At 46.0% G+C, this 21,846-nt stretch overlaps 3 protein-coding genes across 12 annotated transcripts in view; 2 read left to right on the top strand and 1 right to left on the bottom strand.

The window, feature by feature from the left end:
• The window catches only part of RRN3 (RRN3 homolog, RNA polymerase I transcription factor), a 34,549-nt gene extending 29,913 nt beyond the window's left edge, over positions 1–4,636 (top strand). For both annotated transcript variants that reach the window (XM_036917885.2, XM_036917886.2), the window contains exons 16-18: positions 784–936; positions 1,784–1,871; positions 2,738–4,636. In XM_036917885.2, coding sequence (XP_036773780.2) covers positions 784–936; positions 1,784–1,871; positions 2,738–2,899 — 403 coding nt within the window. In that variant the 3' untranslated portion in view covers positions 2,900–4,636. The remainder of the gene's footprint in view (positions 1–783; positions 937–1,783; positions 1,872–2,737) is intronic.
• A 1,753-nt stretch (positions 4,637–6,389) lies between these two features.
• NTAN1 (N-terminal asparagine amidase) lies at positions 6,390–19,408 on the top strand. Of its 5 annotated transcripts, none has more exons than XM_036917889.2 (10): positions 6,391–6,626; positions 11,696–11,717; positions 11,875–11,940; positions 12,238–12,346; positions 14,457–14,530; positions 15,660–15,713; positions 16,230–16,283; positions 17,281–17,378; positions 18,560–18,673; positions 19,061–19,408. In XM_036917889.2, exons 1-10 carry the CDS (start codon positions 6,546–6,548, stop codon positions 19,241–19,243), a joined length of 855 nt encoding a protein of 284 aa, XP_036773784.1. In that variant the 5' UTR covers positions 6,391–6,545; the 3' UTR covers positions 19,244–19,408. The 5 variants fall into 5 exon arrangements, with proteins under 5 accessions (XP_036773783.1, XP_036773784.1, XP_036773782.1 ...); XM_036917887.2 differs by having other exon boundaries at positions 6,392–6,626; positions 11,696–11,798; XM_036917888.2 differs by lacking the exon at positions 15,660–15,713 and having other exon boundaries at positions 6,390–6,626; positions 11,696–11,798.
• The window catches only part of PDXDC1 (pyridoxal dependent decarboxylase domain containing 1), a 51,996-nt gene continuing 48,737 nt past the window's right edge, over positions 18,588–21,846 (bottom strand). For 4 of the 5 annotated variants that reach the window (XM_036917878.2, XM_036917879.2, XM_036917880.2 and 1 more), the window contains exon 23: positions 19,957–21,749. In XM_036917878.2, the coding sequence (XP_036773773.2) occupies positions 21,490–21,749 (260 nt within the window). In that variant the 3' untranslated portion in view covers positions 19,957–21,489. Of the gene's footprint in view, positions 18,726–19,956; positions 21,750–21,846 lie in introns of those variants that run through there. The other variant, XM_036917884.2, reaches the window with a different exon arrangement.

Below are 21,846 nucleotides of genomic sequence, written 5' to 3'. Positions count from 1 at the left end.
TTAGTGAGTTGTGCCTATTAATACTCTAAGCCCACTCTCATATTCTTTTTTTTTTTTTATTAAGGTATCATTGATATACACTCTTATGAAGGTTTCACATGAAAAACATTGTGGGTATTACATTCACCCATATTATCAAGTCCCCCACATACCCCATTGAAGTCACTGTCCATGAGTGTAGTAAGATGCCACAGAGTCATTACTTGTCTTCTCTGAGCTATACTGTCTTCCCCGTGACCCCCCACACACCATGTGCACCAATCATAATACCCCTGAATCCCCTTCTCCCTCCCACACCCCTCCCCTTTGGTAACTGCTAGTCCCTTCTTGGAGTCTGTGAGTCTGCTGCTCTTTTGTTCCTTCAGTTTGTTTTTTTTTGTTATGCCCTACAAATGAGGGAAATCATTTGGTACTTGTCTTTTTCCGCCTGGCTTATTTCACTGAGCATAATACCCTCTAGCTCCATCCATGTCAATGAAAAGGTAGGATTTGTTTTCTTCCATTGTGTATGTGTACCACGTTTTTTATTCATTCATCTATGCCTACTCTCATATTCTTAAGGTGATAGCCATATTTTCTTTATCCTTAGCAGACTTGTAAACAGCAGGCCTAGGGAGTAGTGCCCTAAAAGCATTCTCTTCTGCTTGCTGTCTGTTATTTTCTCTCATGCTGGTTATGTTGGGCGATATCTCTGTGGTCAGTATAGTTGACAAACAGCCATGTCCATGGCAGAGTAACTCCAGCGTCTGAATCACTGTTTGTGTTGGTGGTGTTGTTTTACAGTAAATACCAGCTAGTCTTCTGTTACACTATCATTGAGAAGAACAATCGCCAGATGCTGCCAGTTATTAGAAGTACAGCTGGAGGGGACTTGGTGCAAACCTGCACAAACCCGCTTGACACCTTCTTCCCCTTTGATCCTTGTGTGCTTAAGAGGTAGGTACTCTTAGACAGTCAACCTGTTGGTGGTGAATTTAAATCCGTGTGTTTGCTTTTCCCAAGATTGGAATTTGTTTATTCGCTTCTCATGGTCTCCTTGCACGTTTCCCGGGCCTGAAGCAGTGCGTGCCATCAGAGGCTGCTGAGTGCCATGGGCATGCTTGGGTTTGCCGATCTCTGCCTCAGTGGGCACTCAGATTGACGCCAAGGGCTTTCATTTACTTCTTGTTTTTCCTTAAACATATTAAGGGGCTGGGGATAGAGGTGCCCAGATAGGGAGGGAGGGTGCTGCCTATTCATGGCTCTGCCAGGTGACTCATTCTCTCTGCTGGAGACCACATCCCTTACTGTTGTACAGGGTAAACAAAAACCAGTCTTGTATCTGGATGGGTAATTCTGAAAAATCACCAAGCCAGGCTTAACTTTGCATTTCTATAAGGAGGCAAGATTCTTATCACAGTTTTTAATTAATAATATGACTGTTTGAGACTATCTGGTCCCCCAAGTCTTGGTTGAGTGAAACCAGATTGGTCTTTTTTCCCACTTATTTTTAGTAAATTACTATAGGAATATAAAAAAAGAATTTCCAGAATTTCATTTTCATTTGGGCATATTGTAACTCACTGTCAGTCTTTGCAAAGTTGAAAAATAATTTCACTTAAAATGAAAAGATGAGAAATAGTAGTTTTAATTCTCTGTCTGTGAGTGTATGTATGTTGGCACCATTCTTATTTGAACCATAGTTTTCCTTCATCATTTTGGGGAGTAGGTCTTGTGAGAAAAGAGCTAAACGTCTTCTGACTTTCGCTGTAGTATTTACCTTTATTTTGATCTTTGTTGACAGGTCAAAGAAGTTCATTGATCCTATTTATCAGATATGGGAAGACATGAGCGCAGAAGAGCTTCAGGAGTTTAAGAAACCCATTAAACAGGTAAATTTGTGATTGAACACACTTCTGGGGATCTCCAATGAGGTTATGGATCATAGTCAGATAGTAAATAGCAGTGTTACACTTACAAAATACATTTTTAAATTCTGCCTTTACAAACTTCCAAATTCAGGTTATGTTCTTGTGGAAAGAAGTTCTGGGTTTTTCATGAATTGTTTAAACCAGACACATCACAAGCTGACTTAGGGAAATGAAGGTTAATTAAGCATCAGCTCAGCAAGTTTAGATCTTTATCACTTGATCATTACCACCAAGTAACAATCTCAGATTTACTCGTGAGGAAATCATCCCTGAAGTTAACATTAATTTTGTATCCTTCAGGAGTAGGTGGTGAAGACCCAGGCCTGCAGTTCACCCTCCAGTGCCTGTCAGGTGGAGCTAACTGCCGGAGAAGAGAATTAGAATCCGATAAAAAATGTCACATCCGTTTCTAGGTGGCACATTTATTCCTTATTATAAAGGCAGCTTTAATGTGCCCATCTCCTTTTTCATAAGGAATCATTCAAATGTTCATTTTTTGTCTTTACATTTTGCATTTGGAGGGAATCATTCGTTCATTCACATGTTGGTAGATACAGAGGTTATAACATTAAGCAAGGATGGAATAGCATGTTACCAGCCCTCCTTGAGATTAAAATCTGTTAAAAAAAATTAGACTTTAAATAGTGTGTGATGAGCAATTGTGTGGGTGATTCCTAATAAAGAAGTACATTAGGGGAAGCATTTGACAATTTATTTCCTTCACCCTCATCTTCCCAGAAGGAGCACATTCCTGAGGAGAAGCATTCTTGAAAGCTTTTCAAACTGCCACTTGTGATCTTTTTTGATCATCTCTGTTCTTTACACAGGAGGTGGTGGAAGATGAAGATGATGATTTTTTAAAAGGCGAAGTTGGGATTACACCCACCTCCTTTGACACACATTTCCAAAGTCCTTCAAGTAGTGTGGGCTCCCCACCCGTGTTATACCTGCCAGACCAGTCCCCTCTAACCGTGAGGATCTGTGACTGAAACAAACATTCTTCCCCATCTGGCCCTGCAGGACCAGGAGTCCTACTGTTTGATCTTCACATTGAACTGGAGTGAGTACAGGCGTCCTGCTTCCAAGTCAGACCTACTCTGGTGTCTGTACAGACATGTTTGGGTTTTTGGTTTTTCCTTTTTGCTCCCATACAAACAAAAGGAAAAGACTGAATATCTTTTCAGTGTGCACTGTTTTACAGTGTAACTGATGATGACTGCTGAAGACTTGGTCTGTTTGTTTAATGCATACATTCTGTGTTACAGCTTTTTGACATAATAATTGTGAAATTTGTAATACTGGCAAGACCCTATTTTAAAAGATTGCATTTTTAAAATAGGTTTTTGTCAGCCATTGTTACAGGTCTTTGTTGATTTGATTTCTGTGAAAAATCCTCTAGGACACTATTTGAAGTCTTTAGCATGAGTTTGTTTTGAATACATTGTTTACCCTCCTCTGTTACTGTACCTGGCTTCGGGGTGGCAGTGGGGTGCAGAGTGGACAGGAGGAAAGGGGAAAAGAGAAGGGGGATGGCCAGGGCTGGTCCCAGATGCTGAAAGTTGGAGCTGGCACTGAAGGACATCTCCTGGGACTTCAGAGTCAATAAAAAGCCTGGAGGGAAGAGAGAGGATTTAGAGAAACAGAATTGGACAAACTGTACATGGGTGAGTATAAAAATGAATTTAAAGAAAAATGGAGTTCCAGGTAAATGGAATTCATGTTGACTGAAAGTGCGGTAGAGCTTTTATGGGCCAGTACACAATATTGTACCTGGAGGTTCCCAGTAGTGCTGTAAGAACTGCAACTGCTTGCTGTTTGAAGTGGAATGTTACACTGAATTTTTTTTCTTATTTAATTAGAATCAGTTGGTCATCTTGAGAATTTCTTCACAGATGGTGGTGGGGTGGGTATTTTAGGGTATTTGGTGGGATGGTTTAGGCGGCAACAAGAGGCTGAGGTTACAGTTGCTGTCTCCATCTACTATTCCTGTCGTGGATTTCTGCTTAGTGAAGTCCTCCTCTGGCAGGGCTCTTTTTGTATTTTTATAACTAAACACTGAGGGAGAGGAGTCTAAACAACCTCGCTTTATAACGAATTTGTGCAGGCACTGCTAAGAGTCATTTTGAAGTTCATGTACATTTTAGCTTCATTCTTATTTGTGTACTTCTTTGTTACTTGTTCAAATGGACATCTTTAAACATATTTATTTTTCTACCACTTTTCCTATTTATTTAAAGGCAGGCAGTATTTTTCTTGATCACAAATATTTTGTAATGAAATAATTTCTCTTTCGTAGGGCTTTGTATGCTCTTGTATAATTATATTGGTGGCAATGTAGGATTCGAATTTCAGTCTGTAAATACGTTTTTGGAAAACATTTTTATTGCTTTAAAAAGTTTTGGATATTGGTGATTTTCTTTTGGTGACTTGGTGGAACCTTTAGGTTCTTCCTTTTTAACTGCTGAGAAAAGGGTGGGGTTTTTGTATACTGGATAAAATGAATGAAAATGTGTCCACAGAAGTTAACAGTGAGTGGGGTCTTTGTGGCTTGGGAAATAGTTTTAATGTAAAAAGATGTATTTACCAATGAGCCTGTTTAATTTCGAAGGGGTTTAACAAAAAAATCCATTGTGAAAATAGAACAATGACATGGTTAATCTGGAACTTTTGTTCTTATGTCAATAAAGGGAGGTACCCCAAATAAAGAGGCACCTCACACAAATGTTCTTTTGATTTGTGTGTTTTTTTTGATCTACTGTGTTTTAATGCACTATTTTGCAATAGAAAACACAAAAGATTTTACTGCATTTTTGTGTGATTGCAAGTGCTCAAAAATTAGTTTCATGTCAGTGATGAGAGTGGCTTCCAGGTGCATCTGAAGTGTCAGTGACTCTCTTTGGTCACACCCAGGTGGGAGTGACTGAGGCTTGAACTGGTCCAAAAGAAACAAACACTTCTTCAAAAACTTTACATACTTTGAAAGAACAATGGGGAAAAAAACCTGACATCTTGGAATTACATGAAACCAATGAATTTTCTGTCCCTCTTACTGAAAAACAGGCTTTTGATTGGGGTAGGAGCTCGAGGATCCATCCTATTGTCTGCTGTGACCAGTGTCGCAGTGTCAGAGCTGGTTTCTCTTTCTAACCAGCTTTGTGACCTTGAGCATTACCTAGCCTGTCTGCTCCACTTGATTGAGCTGTGAAATGGGAATACCTACTGTAGGGCTGTGGAGATGCCATGAAAATACATGAAAAGTCAGTTACTAGCTGTTAGGCTACCTTGTTGAGAAAGTTTAGTAGGGAGCACTTTCTTGAAAGGTCTTTTCCAGGCAAAGATAACCTCCATTTTATCCACATGACCTCGTTGGTACCAATTTAAGAAATTTCAGCTGGAGAGGAAGAGCGCTCCGAGCCCCTGCCAGGTGTTGCTTATTATGGTGGTTCTTAACTCTTGCTGCTTCCTAGAATCCCACTGGGAATTTTGAAAGCGAATTGGAGGTGGAATGTAGATGATGACATTGCAGTAGTTTTTGCTCTATGTGAGGTGACTTCTTGCCGGTAAAACTGCAGTATTTCCAGAATCTCTCACCAGGCCTTAGTGCAACTTCATACAATAGGAGTTTCCAAGGGGTAGAGAGAAGTCAATCTCCGTATCAATAGGAAATTACTAGAGCGAGCAAGGGTTTACCTGGACGGGAGAGGTTGGGTGGGGGCCTCTTCTGCAGCCAGTCGCGAGAGACTGGAGAGCAGAAGTGGACTGGACTGCCTGTAAGAAATAAACGGGTTTCTTCCACTTTATTCCCCCTTTGACTGATTTCGGTTTCAAAGGTATTTTGCCCCGGAATTTTCCCCCTCCCCCTGCCCCAGAGTTACACTTCCTCTTCATTTCACCACTATGTCCTTGTAAAATTACTTTTTTGTTCATGTATTGGTAGCACTGGGTCTATTTGAGTAATATTTCCAAGTTTTAGAAGAGCACCTCAAGGCGAGAAGCCTCGCACCAGGGTACCTAACACTCAGTAGGGACTGCACGGCCTCTTGCTGACCTTGACTCTAGGGTCCTTAGCCCACTATGAGTGCCCACTGGATGCCGAGCCTCAGATGTTGCTTTCTAAACGTGTGGGGCTCGCACAGTTCAGGCTCTATTTTCTCGGTTTAAGATGGTTTCATGTTTATTATTCTTTGAACCCGATCCTATGGAGCAGCACAGCAGGTTCCCAACTCCGGTAACTTCCTCGGGTCACTGTGCAAAGCAGAGCAGGTATGACGGAGTCGAGGCGTTCGGCCGCACGGCCGGCCCACAGCTGGGCGCCGAGGGCGTCGGCTCTCGCGGGAAGGGCAGCTGCGCTCCCGGCAGCTCCCTATGCTTTCGGGACTGCGTTTCCCAGCGCCCCTTGCGGAGGAAGCTAGCCGTGGCCTGTTCGTCGCGGGTGGACTGCGTTTCCCGTGGCGCCTTGCGGCCCCGCTCCAGATTTCCTCCGCCTCTTGGGGCGCCGCGGCGGCGGCCGGACCCGGCTTCTCGGCGGCCCCCGAGGCGGGGCGCGGCGCGGCTGGGCTGCCCGAGAGCGAGGGCGAGGTCGAGGGTGAGGGCGGGGGCGGCGGGCGGCCCGGGGCTGGAGCGGCCGCCTCTGCGATGCCGCTGCTCGTCGAGGGGCGGCGAGTGTGGCTCCCGCAGTCCGCCGGGGACCTCGTCCGAGCCCACCCGCTTCTGGAGGTGAGCGGGGCCCGGGGCTTCGAGGCTGGTCCGGGGGGGTCTGCCAGGCGCACCGAGCCCTCCCTCCCCGCCGCCGCCGCCCGCTCTCCCGAAGTAGGTGCTGAGCTTGGCCCAGCTGAGACGCGTGGGCGCCTGCGGCATCCGTGGAACTTTTAGTTCCTCGGGACCTTAGCGGGCACCTGCGGACGCCCCTTCTCCAGAAGAGGGGACGAGCCCAGAGATGTTAGGCGACCTGCCCACGGTCGCACAGCACCGCGGCTGTAGGACGGCCCGGACCCTGTGACCAGGCAGCGCGGTCCCATCCGGATCCGGACTTGCCCCGTGTAGGCAGAGCTGCGCGACCGCCCTTGCTCTCAGGCCCCCCCGGGGTCCCACCGCGGCGCACGCTGCCTTGTCCTCGGTGGGCAGGAAGCAGGGGGTTATCTCAGGGGAGGCGTGGGCTTTGGCAGCGGCGTCAGGGCCGGGCCCCTGCTCTTCTCCCGCGTTCCCTCGGGGCTGGGTCTCCTGCTTATTTTTAACCGGAAGAAAGGGCCTTCCGTGCCTTTCCCCAGCTGGGGAGAGCTGAGGACCACGCCCTGATGGAACGGTTTTGTTTTGTTTTGTTTTCCGGCTTTTGTCCTCGAATAGATCTTTGAACCCTTAGTTGATGCTTACGCAGACTGTGTGGAAAGGGGTTCTTACCGTCAAAGAAAGTTGGGACCAGCCCTCCCACTTGCCCCAGATCCAGCTAAGGAGGAATTAATCAATTCATTGATTTAAGGGGTACATATTGAGTTCCTGGTGTATGCTGGGTACCGTGTTCATTTCTACCTCCGCAATCAAGGCATTTGCAGCGAGCTAGCGGGGTTGGTTTTTAATAACAACAGCTCAAATGCCATAAACTGCTCAGTGCCTGCCATAAAGAAAATATGTCCCTTTTCACTCTGGGTTATGAAGCAGAGGCACCTGGTGGGTCTGTAGGCTTAGGTAAGGTGTCGAGATTGCCTGTGTAACCATTGCAGTTTGTAATTGTTTTGTGTGCATACTCTGTTTACTCTCCCTTGACCTGTCCCTCAGAGCCTGGGGCAGTCCTTGGCAATGAACCTGAGCTCTGTAAATATTTGTTACATAAATGAGTGAGCAAAATGTCCCCTGAAAATGACCCAAAGGATAAGGAGGGGTTACTGACAGAGGAAGAGGGGGGCAACTCTAGGTATTTCTCAACTTGCAATTCAAGAAAACAGTAGGGATATTAGGCAGCACACGCAGCGGGGGGCAGTGGCGCTGAGCACTGTGTTGAGACAGGAGGCATTGTGCTGAGTACTTTCCTTGTCACTGTCACACCATCAACTAAGGAGGTCAGAAGTGGGACTCACCAAAGGAAAAAATTTCAGCTGCCTAAAGAATTTAGGTGACACCCTTTTAAAAACTATTCAAGTATAGTTGATGCACAGTCTCCTATTGGTTTCAAGTATATAGCACAGTGCTTCAGCAGTTACCCACACTTATAAATCCTCACCCCAACTAGTGCAGTTACTCTCTGTCAGCACAGGAAGATGTTACAGAACTGTTGGCTATACTCTCCATGCTAGGTGACACCCAGTTTTTCATCTGTTTGAAAATTTCTATGATAAAAGATCAGTCTCACGGCTGCACACCAAGTGGTCCCATTTTACAGATGGGGACTGTGAGCCAGAGAGCTTGGGTGAGTTGCCTAAGGTCCACATCGTGGCAGCAGGGAGTCCTTTTGTCTCGGGAGCTGCACTACTTAGTACAGTAGCCGCTGGCCACACCAAGTGGTAGGGGCGTGTGGTGACACACCAGGTGGCCCACCTTCTTGAAGGGAAGTTTGGCCTGTTTAGGGAGATGTGGCCTCGAAAGGCAGGGTAGTGGAGACCAGTTTGCCTTGCAGGTGGCTGTTTACACTGGTCAATTCAAATTAAGTAAAATCTGAAAATCAGTGGCTCAGCTTCACTGGCCACATTTCCAGTGCTCGCCAGCCACGTCTGGCTTGCGGCTGCTGCATGAGACAGCTGGGGCAGAGTGCATTGCCGTCGCGGCAGTGAGTCCCTCTGGGTGCTGCTGTCTGGGCCTTTGCTTTTCCCCGGCCCCTGGATGCTCAGTAACCAGTCCTGCACATCCCGTTCAGTGGTTCCACAGAATTCCACCCTAAGAATGTACCGCAACTGAGTTCCTGCTCTTAGGCTTGCAGGATATTTATGACCATTGGCCATTATGAACATTCACAGAGCTAAATCTTTATAAGCCCCTGTGATTGTTCCTACAAGTTCCTGGACTAAGGTTTTGTAAGCAGGAAAGTAATGTAACAAAATCAGTGTTTTGAAGCAGTGACACTGGTAGCCATCAGGGAGGACAGAGTGGGCAAGGGGCTGGGGTCAGGGTGACAGTCCCCCTGCAAACCTGGCCTCAGCTGACCCTCACATAGCCTAAGGAGTGGCCATTGTCCCCCCATTTGTCAGAGGAGGAGACGGGAGCACAGGGGGTCAGCAGCGTGCCCAGGGCCTCTCGGTGAAGGTTGGGGGTCCCCAACCCCAGCACTGTCTTGCTCTGTATGGTCCACTTGTAACCCAGATGGCAGGAACTTAGCCGTAGATAATGAAGGACTGAGGTGATGTAGCGTGAGTGGGAGTGGGAAGGCGGGCCTCAGTTCTGAGAGCTGCACCTGTTAATTGTTTCTTACCACTGTGCTGTGCAGTTCAGAGCACTTTCTTGCTGCCCTGTGTTTGAAGTTTCTTACCACTCTGCTGTGCAGTTCAGAGCACTTTCTTGCTGCCCCGTGTTTGAAGGAAGAAGTGACACTGTGTAGCAGTGGGGAGTGGTCATCCTCGGGGGTACATCTAAGTGATCAGGGATCAGCACACCACAGCCCCAGGCCAAATGTTGGTGGATAACCCATGAGCCAGGAGTGTGGCTCTTACATTTTTAAACAGTGGGGAAAACAAAAGAATAACATTTTGTGATAGATGGAATTATGCAAAATTGAGGTTTCAGTGTCACCCATAAATAAAATCTGGGGGGACACAGCCCCCTCCATTTGTTTATGTGTTGCTGGATTGCTTTGAGGCAGAGCTGAGTGGCTGTGACAAGAGACCATATGGCCTGCAAAGCCAAACTAGTTACTCTTGGCCCTTCCCAGAAAAAGTTTGCCGAGCCCTGGTTCCAAGCACGGTGCTGTTGACAGTGGCTGGGAGAGGAGCATGAGGGGTGGCAGGGGGTAACTAACAGGAAAGAGGGTCTTCAGTGCATCTCAGTGTCCAGAGAACATCAGGAGGAGGAAACAAGGGCTCCTTTCAGGAAGGATGTGAGTTCATAAAGTGGGACTATGTTTTTCCACAGAGAAGTTTAGCTAAACTTTTCTTCCTTTCTTAAATTGGAAAACCAAAGCAACATACTGTCTTTGTGGCATTTTCTCTTCTGATCATTTATGTTTCTGCTTCTTGGGGAAAGAGTAGAAGCTGTGTGCTTGGGCGAAGCTGTGATTTTGGTCTGGGGTATATGCAAGTGATGGTTCACTTCTCACCAGTAGCTTTGCTGTTGGGTGGGGACCCAGTTTTGAACCCCCTCCTCCTCCCGCAAAAGAACAAACTAAAAGGTGAGTATTAAAGGATGATAAAGAGGAAGTTCTGCTTTCTTCTTTACCATGTTTTGAGAAACGGTGAGCTGAGACGTGGTGTGAAAATGGGGCGCGCTCGCGGACTTGGTCGCTGCGGTTCAGCCAGCCGGCAGCCCTGTGTGTCAGACTCCCAGCCAGCACAGCTGCCTGGAATTCCCCTCATCCTTAGACTGCCTCTGTTGAGGGGCCGGCCTCATTCTAATGGCTGCCTTGCTCCCAGTTAATGGAAGCTTATTAAAACAAGAAGACACTGGATAATTAGGTTGATCATTAAGTTTTTTTACATGTCCTGTATTTTGTTAACTAAGCACTAACCTAAATTAGCACCTGTCACAAGAAATGGCGAGATGCCTGTTGTAAGACTATAAAGATATTCTCCAGTCTAGACAGTACGAGCACTCCTTGCATTTACACATTTGGATAGGAATGGTTTGTCGAGGAATTAATTTGTTGCAAGTAAGAAGGAAATCTATTTTAGTCTATTAATTTGACACTTTTGAAAAAAATGTTCAGTTTTCATTAAAGAATTTACCTGTGCACTCTCCCCCGCAACAGGTTTACTGCCCAGGAATTTATACAAATATTCAGCTAGGTAAAATTTTGACTCCTACTGTTAACACAGCCTTCGGTAAGTTTGCTTATTTTTGAGGGTTTTGTTCTTTAGTTTAATAACGACGTAACTAGGTCATAGAACGCGTGCAGAACGGGGAGATGACGGCAGCAGGGTCACTCCCTTGTGTGGGAGATGCATTACCTCCCAGGGTTCTTTCCTGCGTGTAGCAGCATTTCACATTGCTGTATTACCAGCATATTTATAGCCTAAAAGTTTTTTCTTACACTTTTGTATCTTGTTTCTCAGTGAAACTATTTTCAAGACTATTTCCCCAGTCTTCGTTTTCCATGACTGTGCGCTTAGCAGTTGTGACTTGGTTCCGCATAATTGCTTCACTTTTCTGTTGCCACTCTGGCTTTTGCACCAGTGTGTGTGTCGGGGCGAGCGCATGTGGAGTTCTCTCCCGGGCACAGGGGTCCCGATGCGGGACGGCCACATGAGGGGCAGGGCCAGTCGGAACCGCCCTTCCTCTTGACGGAGAGTTGAGAAGGGATGTGGCATCCGAGCCACCTGCCCCCTCCACTAGTCCACATTATCTGATTGCCTTTACAATTGCAAAATTGTGAAGCGGCTCATCCTCTTTAGTAAAGAACTGTGGAAAGAGAGTTTTGCAGTTTATGTCAGAGGTACTAAAATCTTGTTTTTTAGTTTAAAAGAAGAACAGAGCTTCCTTGCTTCCTTCCCGTTGCCCACACGGTAGTTTCTGCTGCCTCATTCCCTTGGCCTTTCTGTCTGTTCCGCGATACACACACCTCCTGCCTTAAGGGGCACCTCCTGCCCACATCGCCAATCACTCCATCCTCACTAATTTCCATCACTATTTTTTTTTTTTTAATTAAACAGGAAAGAGCCAGACTTCTCAGAGGTCAGTCTGTTCAACAAGTGGGACCCCAGGGCCTTCTGTATGTTCAGCAAAGAGAGCTTGCAGTAACCTCCCCAAAGGATGGTAGGTTAGGAAGCAGTGAATTGGGCATTATCCTAAAAGGCTATTGGATATTTTATTTTATTTCTTTTTTAAACAGGCTCCATCTCCATTCTGGGTTCTGATGATGCCACCACTTGTCACATTGTGGTCCTGAGGCACACAGGTATGATGAGACAGACGAAGGAAACCATTCCGCACACTGGCCCCCCGCTGGGGGCCGTTGATTCCCCAACCCGAGTGTCCTGGTGTCCTGTGTGCAGCCTGGCTCTGCTCACCTCTGTCCAGTCTGCGTGGGCTCTCCTGCAGCCTGGTCAGAGGAGCTGGCTGGGCAGCACAGACTTCTCTGTTTTATTCCTCACAGGTACTCAGAGAGGAGGCGGTCCTAGTGGACAGGAGTGGGCACGCATTGCTCCCTGAGCTCGCGTCGGGAATAACAACTCATTCCACCCTTGTTCTCCAGGTAATGGGGCTACCTGCCTGACACACTGCGACGGGACCGACACGAAGGCTGAGGTCCCCCTCATCATGAACTCCATAAAGTCCTTTCCCAGCCACGCTCAGGGTGGAAGGTGAGCGCCACATTGCTCTGTTGTGTATCGAGAAATGTGCCCCGTCGCATAAAGGACACATCTGTGGACGCTGTGCCACAGCGTCACCATCTTAGTGGCTGGCTTGCTCCCCAGAGCAGGACTTGGCACAGCACTGGCCCCTCAGTAGCTGTTGAGAGAACGAACTGGGTGCTGGGTACAGGCAGGGCAACAACGGTCCTGGACTGTAAAGGGAATGTTTGACTTTGAACCTGTAGTCTTATCTTCAGTAATTACCAGGATCTTATCTTTAGTAAGTTTCATTTTGCGTTAGATATTCATGTAACAGACGTTGCCTTGTTACCCCCAAGTGCGGGGTGTCCCCTGCAGCGGATACTTGCTGAATGGGCCCTGTGAGCAAGCACTTGGAGGTGCCGAGGACAGAGGGGAGAACGGAGTAGACAAACCCACCTTTAAGGGGTTCATGTTCCAAAGCAAGGACACATTAGGCAAAGTAGGACGTGAATGGTGGAAAGGACTGTGGAGAAGAGCAAGGCAGGGAAGAAACACGGGGAAGGGGTGGGTGAGGGAGGGAGGGGCTGCAGTTTTGAATGTCAGTGGCCTCCCCGCAGAGCCGGTGCAGGAGCTGGTTTGGGGCCATGCACCGCAGCAGAGAACCCTCTGGCTGGTTCCCGCCAGCGTGACACCCTCCGCCTCGCGGGCGCCGATACAGATCTAGCTGCTGCGGGGTCACGCTGCTGGCTGCCAGCGGCTCAGGCCTGGCTGTGCATCCAGTGCCCACACGCCTCCCCTGCTTCTCTCCTTGGGCAGATGGTGCAGGTACCGCCTCGTGGTCTTTGATGTTTGAGGTGGCCCCTGAATGAGCTAGTTCAGTCAGCCACAGACTGTTAGATGCCCACGGATTTAATAAAAGCCTGTCAGTTTCACTAGTGTAACACAGGTCATTTTTTACATTTAGTTCTCTTTCTGCCTGGGTCCGTGACACAGGCGGGGCCCCTCCATGCGCCGCCGCAGCTGGCAGACGGCTTACTGTACACTGGGTCCCGCAGACTGCACAGCCAGACTGGGCCACAGCCCCAACTTCACAGTTCTCGGACTGTGGTTGGAGGTCTGCCGGTCCCTAGAAGGACAGACTTGGTCACTCTGGAAGGTTGTCTGCAAGTCCTGCCCAATGGGCAAGGACGTCCCCCAGGGTCTGGCAGTGCTGTGGTGGTCGTGGCTCCATCTGCTACTCAGTGTTTATTTTGAGGCCATGTGATACTTTGCCCTGTGCTGTTGCAAAGAAGCTTCTGGTTTGTTCTTCAGGAAGATTTTGTCTATTAATAGGCAGTATGAAATACAGCCCCACCTCCCCAGGTTGTCACAGGCTGTTGACAAGGGGTTTAGTGGACAAGTGTGGGAAACAGGGTGGGGCAGTTGGTTTTTAGTTGTCGGATGTCTTAGATCTTTGCTGGGCTGATGGGCACGAGACTGTCCCTAGGAAGCTCACGGTGGGCAAGGCTTCGCAAGCTTATTTCACTGTTAAGAAATTCTCCACCTCATGTGGCTGATGTTCGGGAACACAGACTTTGGGAAGAGCTGGTGTAGTGGGTAAGCCCAGGCCTTAGAAACAGACCCAGCTTCCTTGTCTGTGAAAAGGAGATGATTCTGCTCTCCAAGACAGCTGCCCAGTAGGGGGGACAGCACCTGCCCAGGTCCCCTTACATCCCCCAGCAAGGGCCTGTCACCAGCAGAAAGGCCTGTGTCCCTTCCCAGTCGTCTCCCTCAGTGCCTCGTAAGCTGAGGCATTTAAAGAGGCTTTTGGAAGTACCCTGCTTCCGGTGGGAAATAGTGTGATAGACTGTTCCAGAGCAGGATTCCTACCCTCTGCCTCAGGCAGCACCATATATGTGTTAGGAGGTAGGTCCCCTCAGTCCTCCGGCATCTGGGCGGGGTCCCCAGCAGCCTGCCAAGCCTCCGCAGCCTCTCTTGTTCTGTTTGGTCCCTGTGTGCTGCACAGATACCTTCCATCTGTGCCGTGGCCTGAGCAGGGCCTGCAGGTGCTTTGCAGAGCCAGGGCTCATGGAGGCTGAGCGCAAATTCCAAGTGCAAGCAGCGTGCACCTCTGACCACTGTCCCATCTCTTTGCCAGGCTGGAAGTGCACCTCGTGGGAGGCTTCAGTGACGATAGGCAGTTGTCACAAAAACTCACCTATCAACTTCTTAGTAAGTTCAGTTTTTTCCAAAATTCAGTAAAAATTCTACCTATTGTTGTTTAGATGAAAATCACAATTAGTATAAGACCTAAGAGGAGTAACATAAACTGCTCAGCTTTCTAAAGACTCACAGGCTTAGAGCTAAATTTTCAGGGGGCTAAGGTTAGGGGGACAAGATTTTAAGATAGCAGTTGTCGCATTCCAAAATAGGACATGCTCTGAGTCATGTAACCAAAGACCCTTCTAAGCATAAGAGTCCATTTTAATCAGCATTTTTTCCCTATTAAATTAGCAAGTATTTTAGGAAAAAAGGAGATTGTTCTGTGTTAATTAGCCATGAGGTAGTGAGGTGGGCATATTCACACAGTGCCGGAATATACATTGGTGCAGCCTATCGGGAAAGCAGTTTGGCATCACGACTTGTCTCGAAAAGGTTCCTACTGTTTGACCCAGTGGTTTCCTTCTGGGAATCTTTTCTAAGCAAATAATCTGAAATGTGCACAGAGACTTATGCCCAGAGATGGGCAGTAGGATAATCTAGTGTCTATTAGTAGAATAGTAGTTCTGTAGCCATTAAAAAATAATACTTATGAAGAGGTTTGAATTACGGGAAAATATGTATGTACAAAAATATCAGGATATATTATAAAATTTTCTACCTGATATAAGCTCAGCTATGCACAGAAAGATATGGAAGAAAATATACTGAATGTTAACTGCTAGAATTATGGGCATTAAACGCCCATCTACTTACATCATTAAAAACTCATGTACCCCTTATACTCTCCTGTATTTTCCAAATTTTATGATGATTTTCTCTGAGCATCAGAGAGAAGAGTTACTTAAGAGTAAAGAAATCCTGTGAGTCAGTCTGTCCCTCCAACTCCTCAGAGTGGACAGAAACTGGAACGCCTTGGCTGCAGTTTCCTTTGGGTTTGAGGCTGGGAATGTGTCAGTCACTTGTAGGCAGGATTCTGCAGCATCAGGTCATGCCGTCTGGTCTCTAGATTGCCAGGTTGTGGCCAAAAAGCAGTGGGATGGATCTGCTGGCTCCTGTCCCTCCGTCCCCTTCTTGACTTGCTCAGTTTTGCTAATTTAAGGAACTTTTTTGACATTCAGCTTTAAAATTCTAATTGTAGGTGAATTTGACAGACAAGAAGAAGACATTCACTTAGTGACGTTATGTGTGACAGGTAGGATCCACCCTCTCCCAAAACAAAGCGGTAGCTTTCAGGAACTTCTGCCCTCGCTGGTAGGGTGGGACCTAGCATCAGCCCATCGTCCTAGACACAGTCGGTCAGTGTGGCTGGCTGTCCCACTTGCCCATCTGCTGTAATGGCTTTCCCCTCATTTTGCAAGTCCAAATCCTGCTCAGCCTCTTTGAGAGCCTGACCCCCTTCAGGGAAACTCATCTTTCCTTCCTTGGGATTTTCAAAAGTCTCCTCTCCTCCTGGAAGGACAGAACCCTGGGGGAGCAGCCCCCACGTGTGGCTGTTGCTGAGTGTACAGGTGGCAGGGGCATGAACTCTGGAAGTGGCTGTTGGTTCAGTACAGACCTAACTGCCCCGGGACTCAGCAGGCCAGTGGGGAAACTGACTTTTTTATTTTCTGATTTTCCCTCTCTTTTGCAGTGGCTTCTAGCATAGAAAGTGAAAGCAATTGCTTAGTTCTTAAAAATTAGGTCTTAATTTTTTGTTTTGTTTTGTTAGAACTAAATGACCGGGAAGAAAATGGAAACCACTTTCCAATAATTTACGGCATTGGTAAGCAGTATGTTTCCTTGATGGTTGTGGGCTGGTCATAAGCAGAAGGCAGGCATTGGTGAAAGGCCAGTGCAGCCAACTAGTGAGCCTGTTGCTTCAGTACAGCACAGGCCCTAGGTTCAGATCTATTTGCTCAGGAGCCCTGGGTGAGTAGCTTTCCTTCTCTAACCCTTATCTACAAAACAGAAAATTTCCAGGTCCTAAGACCGTGAAAGCAGGTAGCAAACGGAAAGCACAGATGGTGCCTCCAGTAAAGGGAGCCGCGTAGTGTCAGAGGTGCTCTGCACTCCTGCGACTGGCTGCGCCTTCTCCAGCCAGTGCCCTGGGGCTGGGGTGAGGCGTCTCCTTGTACACAGGGAACCAAGTAAGGTTTTGACTGAGAACAAAGATCCTACAAAGGAAGGTGTAGAAATGTCAGGCTACGGTAAACCCAGAGCCTTCCCCTCTCCTATGACAGCCCTGGACTCCTGAGGATATAGGGTGAAACTGGCTGCAGAGGGCTTCTGCCATATCTGTGACGTTTATTTAGCTGGGTGGTGGGTACACAGGTGGTGTTTTAATCTCCATAGTTTTGTATTTGTCTTTGATAGTAAAAATTAAAACCACCAGACTCGGCACACTTCTACCCCCAGCCTTTGCAGACATGTCTGGTCACAGGGCTGAAGGGAGGCTTTGCCTCGCACCTGCCTGCAGAGAGGGTGTGCTGCTCACGTGTGGGCGGCTCTTGGTTTGGAAGTCTTACCTAGTCCAGCTGAGACCTCAGTTATTCTCACTGAAAGTAGCTTTTTTTGAGATGCTTGGCTAAAAGGGTCACATTTTCCCTTTCAGGGGAGGTAGTGGTGGGGAAACTACAGACAATAGTTTTTGTTCAGTTTCTATTCTCATTTTGAAGGAAACTCATCCATTTTCTTTTTTTATGGTGGTGGTAGAAAGGTAAGAGTGCAAACTTTCCATTGTGTCTTTTGTCAGTTCACAGTCATCCTGTTCTCTCTCACAGCTGTCAATATCAAAACTGCAGAGATTTACAGAGCTTCCTTCCAAGATCGAGGTCCAGAGGAGCAGCTGCGTGCTGCACGAGCTCTAACAGGAGGACCCGTGAGTTTGAATCATCTGTGTGTTAAGGGGTTAAGGAGAAAAAAAGGCATCAGAACTCCAATTCTGTAGACCTTAGGAGTGAGGTTTATGTCAGGGACCACCACATTCTCTCTCTCTCTCATGTAGAGGAATAATGTGTAATTTGGTTATAAACTCAAGAGCCTAGTTGTCTGCCTTAAAGGTAGAGAGAGAGGTAATGTGAACCCCCTGCATCCGATCCAAAGAGAATGAACCCTCTTGGAGGTAAAGTTCCCACAAAGGAAGGAAGCCAGAGCAGGAAGGGGGACCTAGCCACTGGAGAGCGCTGTGCTAAGATGTGCCCAATGCCTGATGACCTTAGGCTGCTTTTTAAATTAAATAACACCTTAATTTTAAAAGATAGAAAAATAAAACCTAAGTCATACATGGAATGGATGAAAGACTCCTTAGAAATTCTTAAAGTTGTGGGAAAATAGAAATAGGATTCAGAGCAAAAGAAATCTCACTTATGAAATGCTGACATTTGCATTGGAAAATAATGCTTGGATGTAGTGATCCATTTTGCCAACCTTTTCAGGGTTCCTTTTGTAGTTTCTTAGTAACCTAATAGCTTTGATTTGGCTAATATGCAGAACATACTTCAGTTTCAGTAACCAAAATCGAATGTTGCTGGTTAAGCTGAAAACTGTTAGCTAATTTGGGAATACAGGGAGTTGATCATTTGGCAAATCAGCATTTTTACAAATTGGTCTTTTGATCTGCATTGTGAACTCTTAAGTTGCAAGGCACTTAGTTGCTTGGGTATAAATAACAAGGCAGTGTTTTCCAATGTGATGAGAACCGTGGACTTCAGAGAACACGGAGGTCTGAGGTCAGCTCTGAGGCTTACTGAAGTGTGACGGTGGGCAGGGCCCCATCTCTCTGAGACTCACATTTTCAACCAGGATGGGGAAAATGACATCTTCCTGCAGAATAGGGGTCAGGATTAAACAAAATAGCATGTTACCCACAAAGTGCAGTACCAGACACGTTGGAAGTATTCAGTAAGTAGCAGCTTTTGCTATTAGGAGACAAAATTTTAAAGCAACTTATCATCCAGATAAATGCTTAACTGTTAGACCACACTGCAGCCTGCATTAATGGTATGGTGTGAGATGCTGGTAACATTCCTTAAGTTCTATCCTTGAAATGTTCTTTTTTAGATGATTAGTATTTACGATGCAAAGACAGAGCAGCTTCGTATAGGACCGTATTCCTGGATGCAATTTCCACATGTGGATTTCTGGTTGCAGCAAGATGATAAGCAAGTACTAGAGGTGAGAATTTACAGGTTGGGTAAAAAAATCTCTTGGACCCTGGTTTCCTCATCTGTAAGAAAAAAAGGATTTAGACTAGATAATAGCTGCTTTTCCTTCAGTGAGTGTTATTTTTATGATGCCACTGGCAGACCCATTTAACTTCTATACAAGGGATAAGTAGTATCCTAGACAGACATTTGCATAAGTGAAATAAGCATCCAATGGCTTCTTTCCTCATCGATCCAGTATATCTCATTTCTTACGTAATATTACAGTTTATATGTTTGTATAGGGTCTGAAAACATACACAGTTTAAGGAACACAAAGATACTTTAGCTAATGTCTTTATCCAAGTAGGGATCAGAGCAAGGTTCTTCTCTCATGCCCCAAATCTTGTTTTTCTAGAACCTTTCCACTTCACCTCTGGCTGAGCCACCCCACTTTGTTGAACATATTAGATCTACCTTGATGTTTTTAAAAAAATACCCGTCTCCAACTAATGTGCTCTTTCCTGGAAATAAAGCTCTACTCTACAAAAAAAATGAAGATGGCTTATGGGAAAAGATCTCTTCTAGAAGCTACCAATAGGAATTACCAAAGCAAGTGGCCTTCTGGCATGACAAAGACCATGGTGGGGGTTGGAGAGAGTTCATATTTAGAATGTACATCTGTTAAGTCTTAGGTCTCCCCCCTTACATCTTTCAAATGACTTTCATTCAGATAACTTTCAAAATAAAATCTTATTTTGGCAAAGACATTTGTTCAGGGTTTTTATTGACTAAGTTGACATCCTGCCTTTTTTTTTTTTTTTTTCTGTTTAGTAATAAGGGGCAGAGAAGCCACCTGTCTTACTGTTCTATAAGCAACTATTTCAAACATGCAGGTATCTTTGATTCTGCAAATTAGTGAATAAAAGAAAAGTATAAGTTAAAAAAACACTGTTTAAAATGCAGGGAGAGTTTATATATACTTCTTGGCCCCAAAATACTTCAGAAGCATAAATCCAAAACTGATTTTATATCTATATATCTATACTAGATGAATGAGTTAAAAGGTTCAGAAAGAAAAACAGGGTTCTCATTGTTCTGCAATATAATGATATGCTCTCCTGTGAGACTAATTTAACCTGTTAGACAAAGCCCTGATAAATCTAGTTTTTTAGGTGTAAGGTCATTAAAATGCCCAAATTGTGATTATTATGCAAGTTGTATTTTTAGAAACCTTTATTTTTCTGAAGCCACTATCCCAAAGGACATCACCTTGCCAGATTCATAGTAAGACTTACAAATTGAACTCACTGGTAACAATTTCAAGAACCTTTATTGAAACCAACATTCAAATAGTATCTCAAGGGTGAAATTCTGTTTCAGCAAAACCAATTTAACAATTCCAAATATATATAAAAATATTTAAAAATTAATCTTGTTAAAGGTGATAATTTCCCCTTTCCCCGTTTTATCTGCTGTACTTCATTGCACCAAATAGGGGAGACTAATCATCTGCACCAAAACAAAAAAAAAGGAAAGTTGCATTTTGACAAGTGCAAATGTCAGAATCACATCAAATCAGAGTGTGATTATAGGCTCCATGTGGTGTGACTAAGGCTTCCATGGCTGCAGCCCACAGGCCCCATGGGAAGGCCCCCTACGGCTGGACACTGCGGGACTCAACCACACGGGGGCCACCACCTGTGACCAATGAAGAGCTGCAGGACTTCTAGAAACATAGAGACGGGCAGTAACTAAGGGCTAACTTCCAGTTATTTCAGCAGTAGTCTGCCTTGAGCAGCCTGAGAAAGATTACTTTTATGGTTCTTGTTTCTGACGTGGGCCCAAGGGGTGTGCTGCTAGAGGAACAGGAGCTTGGCAGCTCCCAGGTGAACCAGGTTGGAGGGGTACTTACTGGAGAATTTAAACTTAACCAGGTGCTACACAGCATATTTAAAGTGAGGCTCTTAAAAGTAGCATCTATCAGCTTTTCATTTATTAAACAGAAATGAGCAGAGTCTGTACTGTGTGCCAATTTAAAAGCTTTACCTGCATTTAAAAATATACACACGTGTGTATATATATAGTCAAGAGCCTTTAAAGTTACTCTTAATACGGGAGTCCTTTGTTTACAAATAGTATATAAAGGGCGAGATGGACTTGTCAGACAGAAGCACTGCCCAGGCTAACTTGCTTGACCATCTGCCACAGAGTGGACATGAATGGACACAGTCCTTACTTATGTCTCCAGGGAAAGCAGCAGTTGGGGACGGCAGGAGAGGACTTCTGACACTCTTCTTTACAATCCCACTGAAACCCACTCTCCTTCCAGCTAAATACAATCCAGCTGTATATTGCAACACACTTCAACCCCCTGCCGACTGCAGTAGGCAGCAGAGAGTGCGGTCTGCCTCTCTTCTGCACCAGAACAGCAGGGACCTGGAGAGCTCTAAAGAAAACTTCTTAGCAAAAAGTTACTATGTGCACCCTAATAACTTCTTACACCTATGTTTAGAAAGATAAGAGCAAATGTTTCAAGTGGCAAGCACTTGAAATTCTAAGTGTTCTTTGTGAGTAAAAAGTGTTCATTGTAACTTGGGGGGAATGGTATTTCTATAGCTGGGTGACAGAAACAAGTTGGTTCTACATACCCAGAAAGTTAGACAAGTCAACATCCCTCCTAGAAAGCCTGGCTTCCAGGCACACATCTGTATGAAAACCCCAGGTAAGCATGAACAACATAACTTCTTTTGTATGAAGTAGTATGTGGCACAGTTCGCACTTGCAGTATAAACTTCATCTTCCCTGAAACAACATTCAGTACAGTCTCCAACCAAACACTGAATTTTATCTTAAGCTGTCAAGTTCTTCTATATGCGTGTGGCCATCATCTGGGCGCTGGGCCCGCTTCTGGGGGGCCCCCATCTGCTCGGTTTCCTGAGCGGGGGAAGCCCCTGGGGGCCGCTCAGGGCTGTCAGCCTCCAGGGCATTTTGCTCCAGCCCGCCGGACAGGTGCTCCACCTTTTCTAAGTCTTCAATGTGGCTGACTGAGCTCGTCTCACTTAGAGCATCGGAACCTCTCAGGGACCTTCTAAAAGGCTTCTGGCCTAGAGGAGGAGAACGTACAGTGCCGGGGCTCAGGAAAGGGTATGCGCAGCAAAAGCTCTGTGCGCCAAGCACAGACCTACTTCAGCAGAAACCTCT

This window comes from Manis pentadactyla, chromosome 10 (assembly GCF_030020395.1).
Source record: "Manis pentadactyla isolate mManPen7 chromosome 10, mManPen7.hap1, whole genome shotgun sequence".
Lineage (NCBI taxonomy): Eukaryota > Metazoa > Chordata > Mammalia > Pholidota > Manidae > Manis > Manis pentadactyla.
The sequence above is the reverse complement of the archived record's forward strand: the minus strand, read 5'-3'. Positions and strand labels throughout refer to the sequence as shown.

Bases quoted from the DNA above. Each gene is read 5' to 3' on its own strand.
- NTAN1 (XM_036917887.2), top strand. From the start codon at position 6,546: ATGCCGCTGCTCGTCGAGGGGCGGCGAGTGTGGCTCCCGCAGTCCGCC. The intron at 11,799-11,874 runs GTAGGTTAGGAA...TTTTTTAAACAG, and splicing joins AGTAACCTCCCCAAAGGATG to GCTCCATCTCCATTCTGGGT. The intron at 15,714-16,229 runs GTAGGATCCACC...TTGTTTTGTTAG, and splicing joins AGTGACGTTATGTGTGACAG to AACTAAATGACCGGGAAGAA.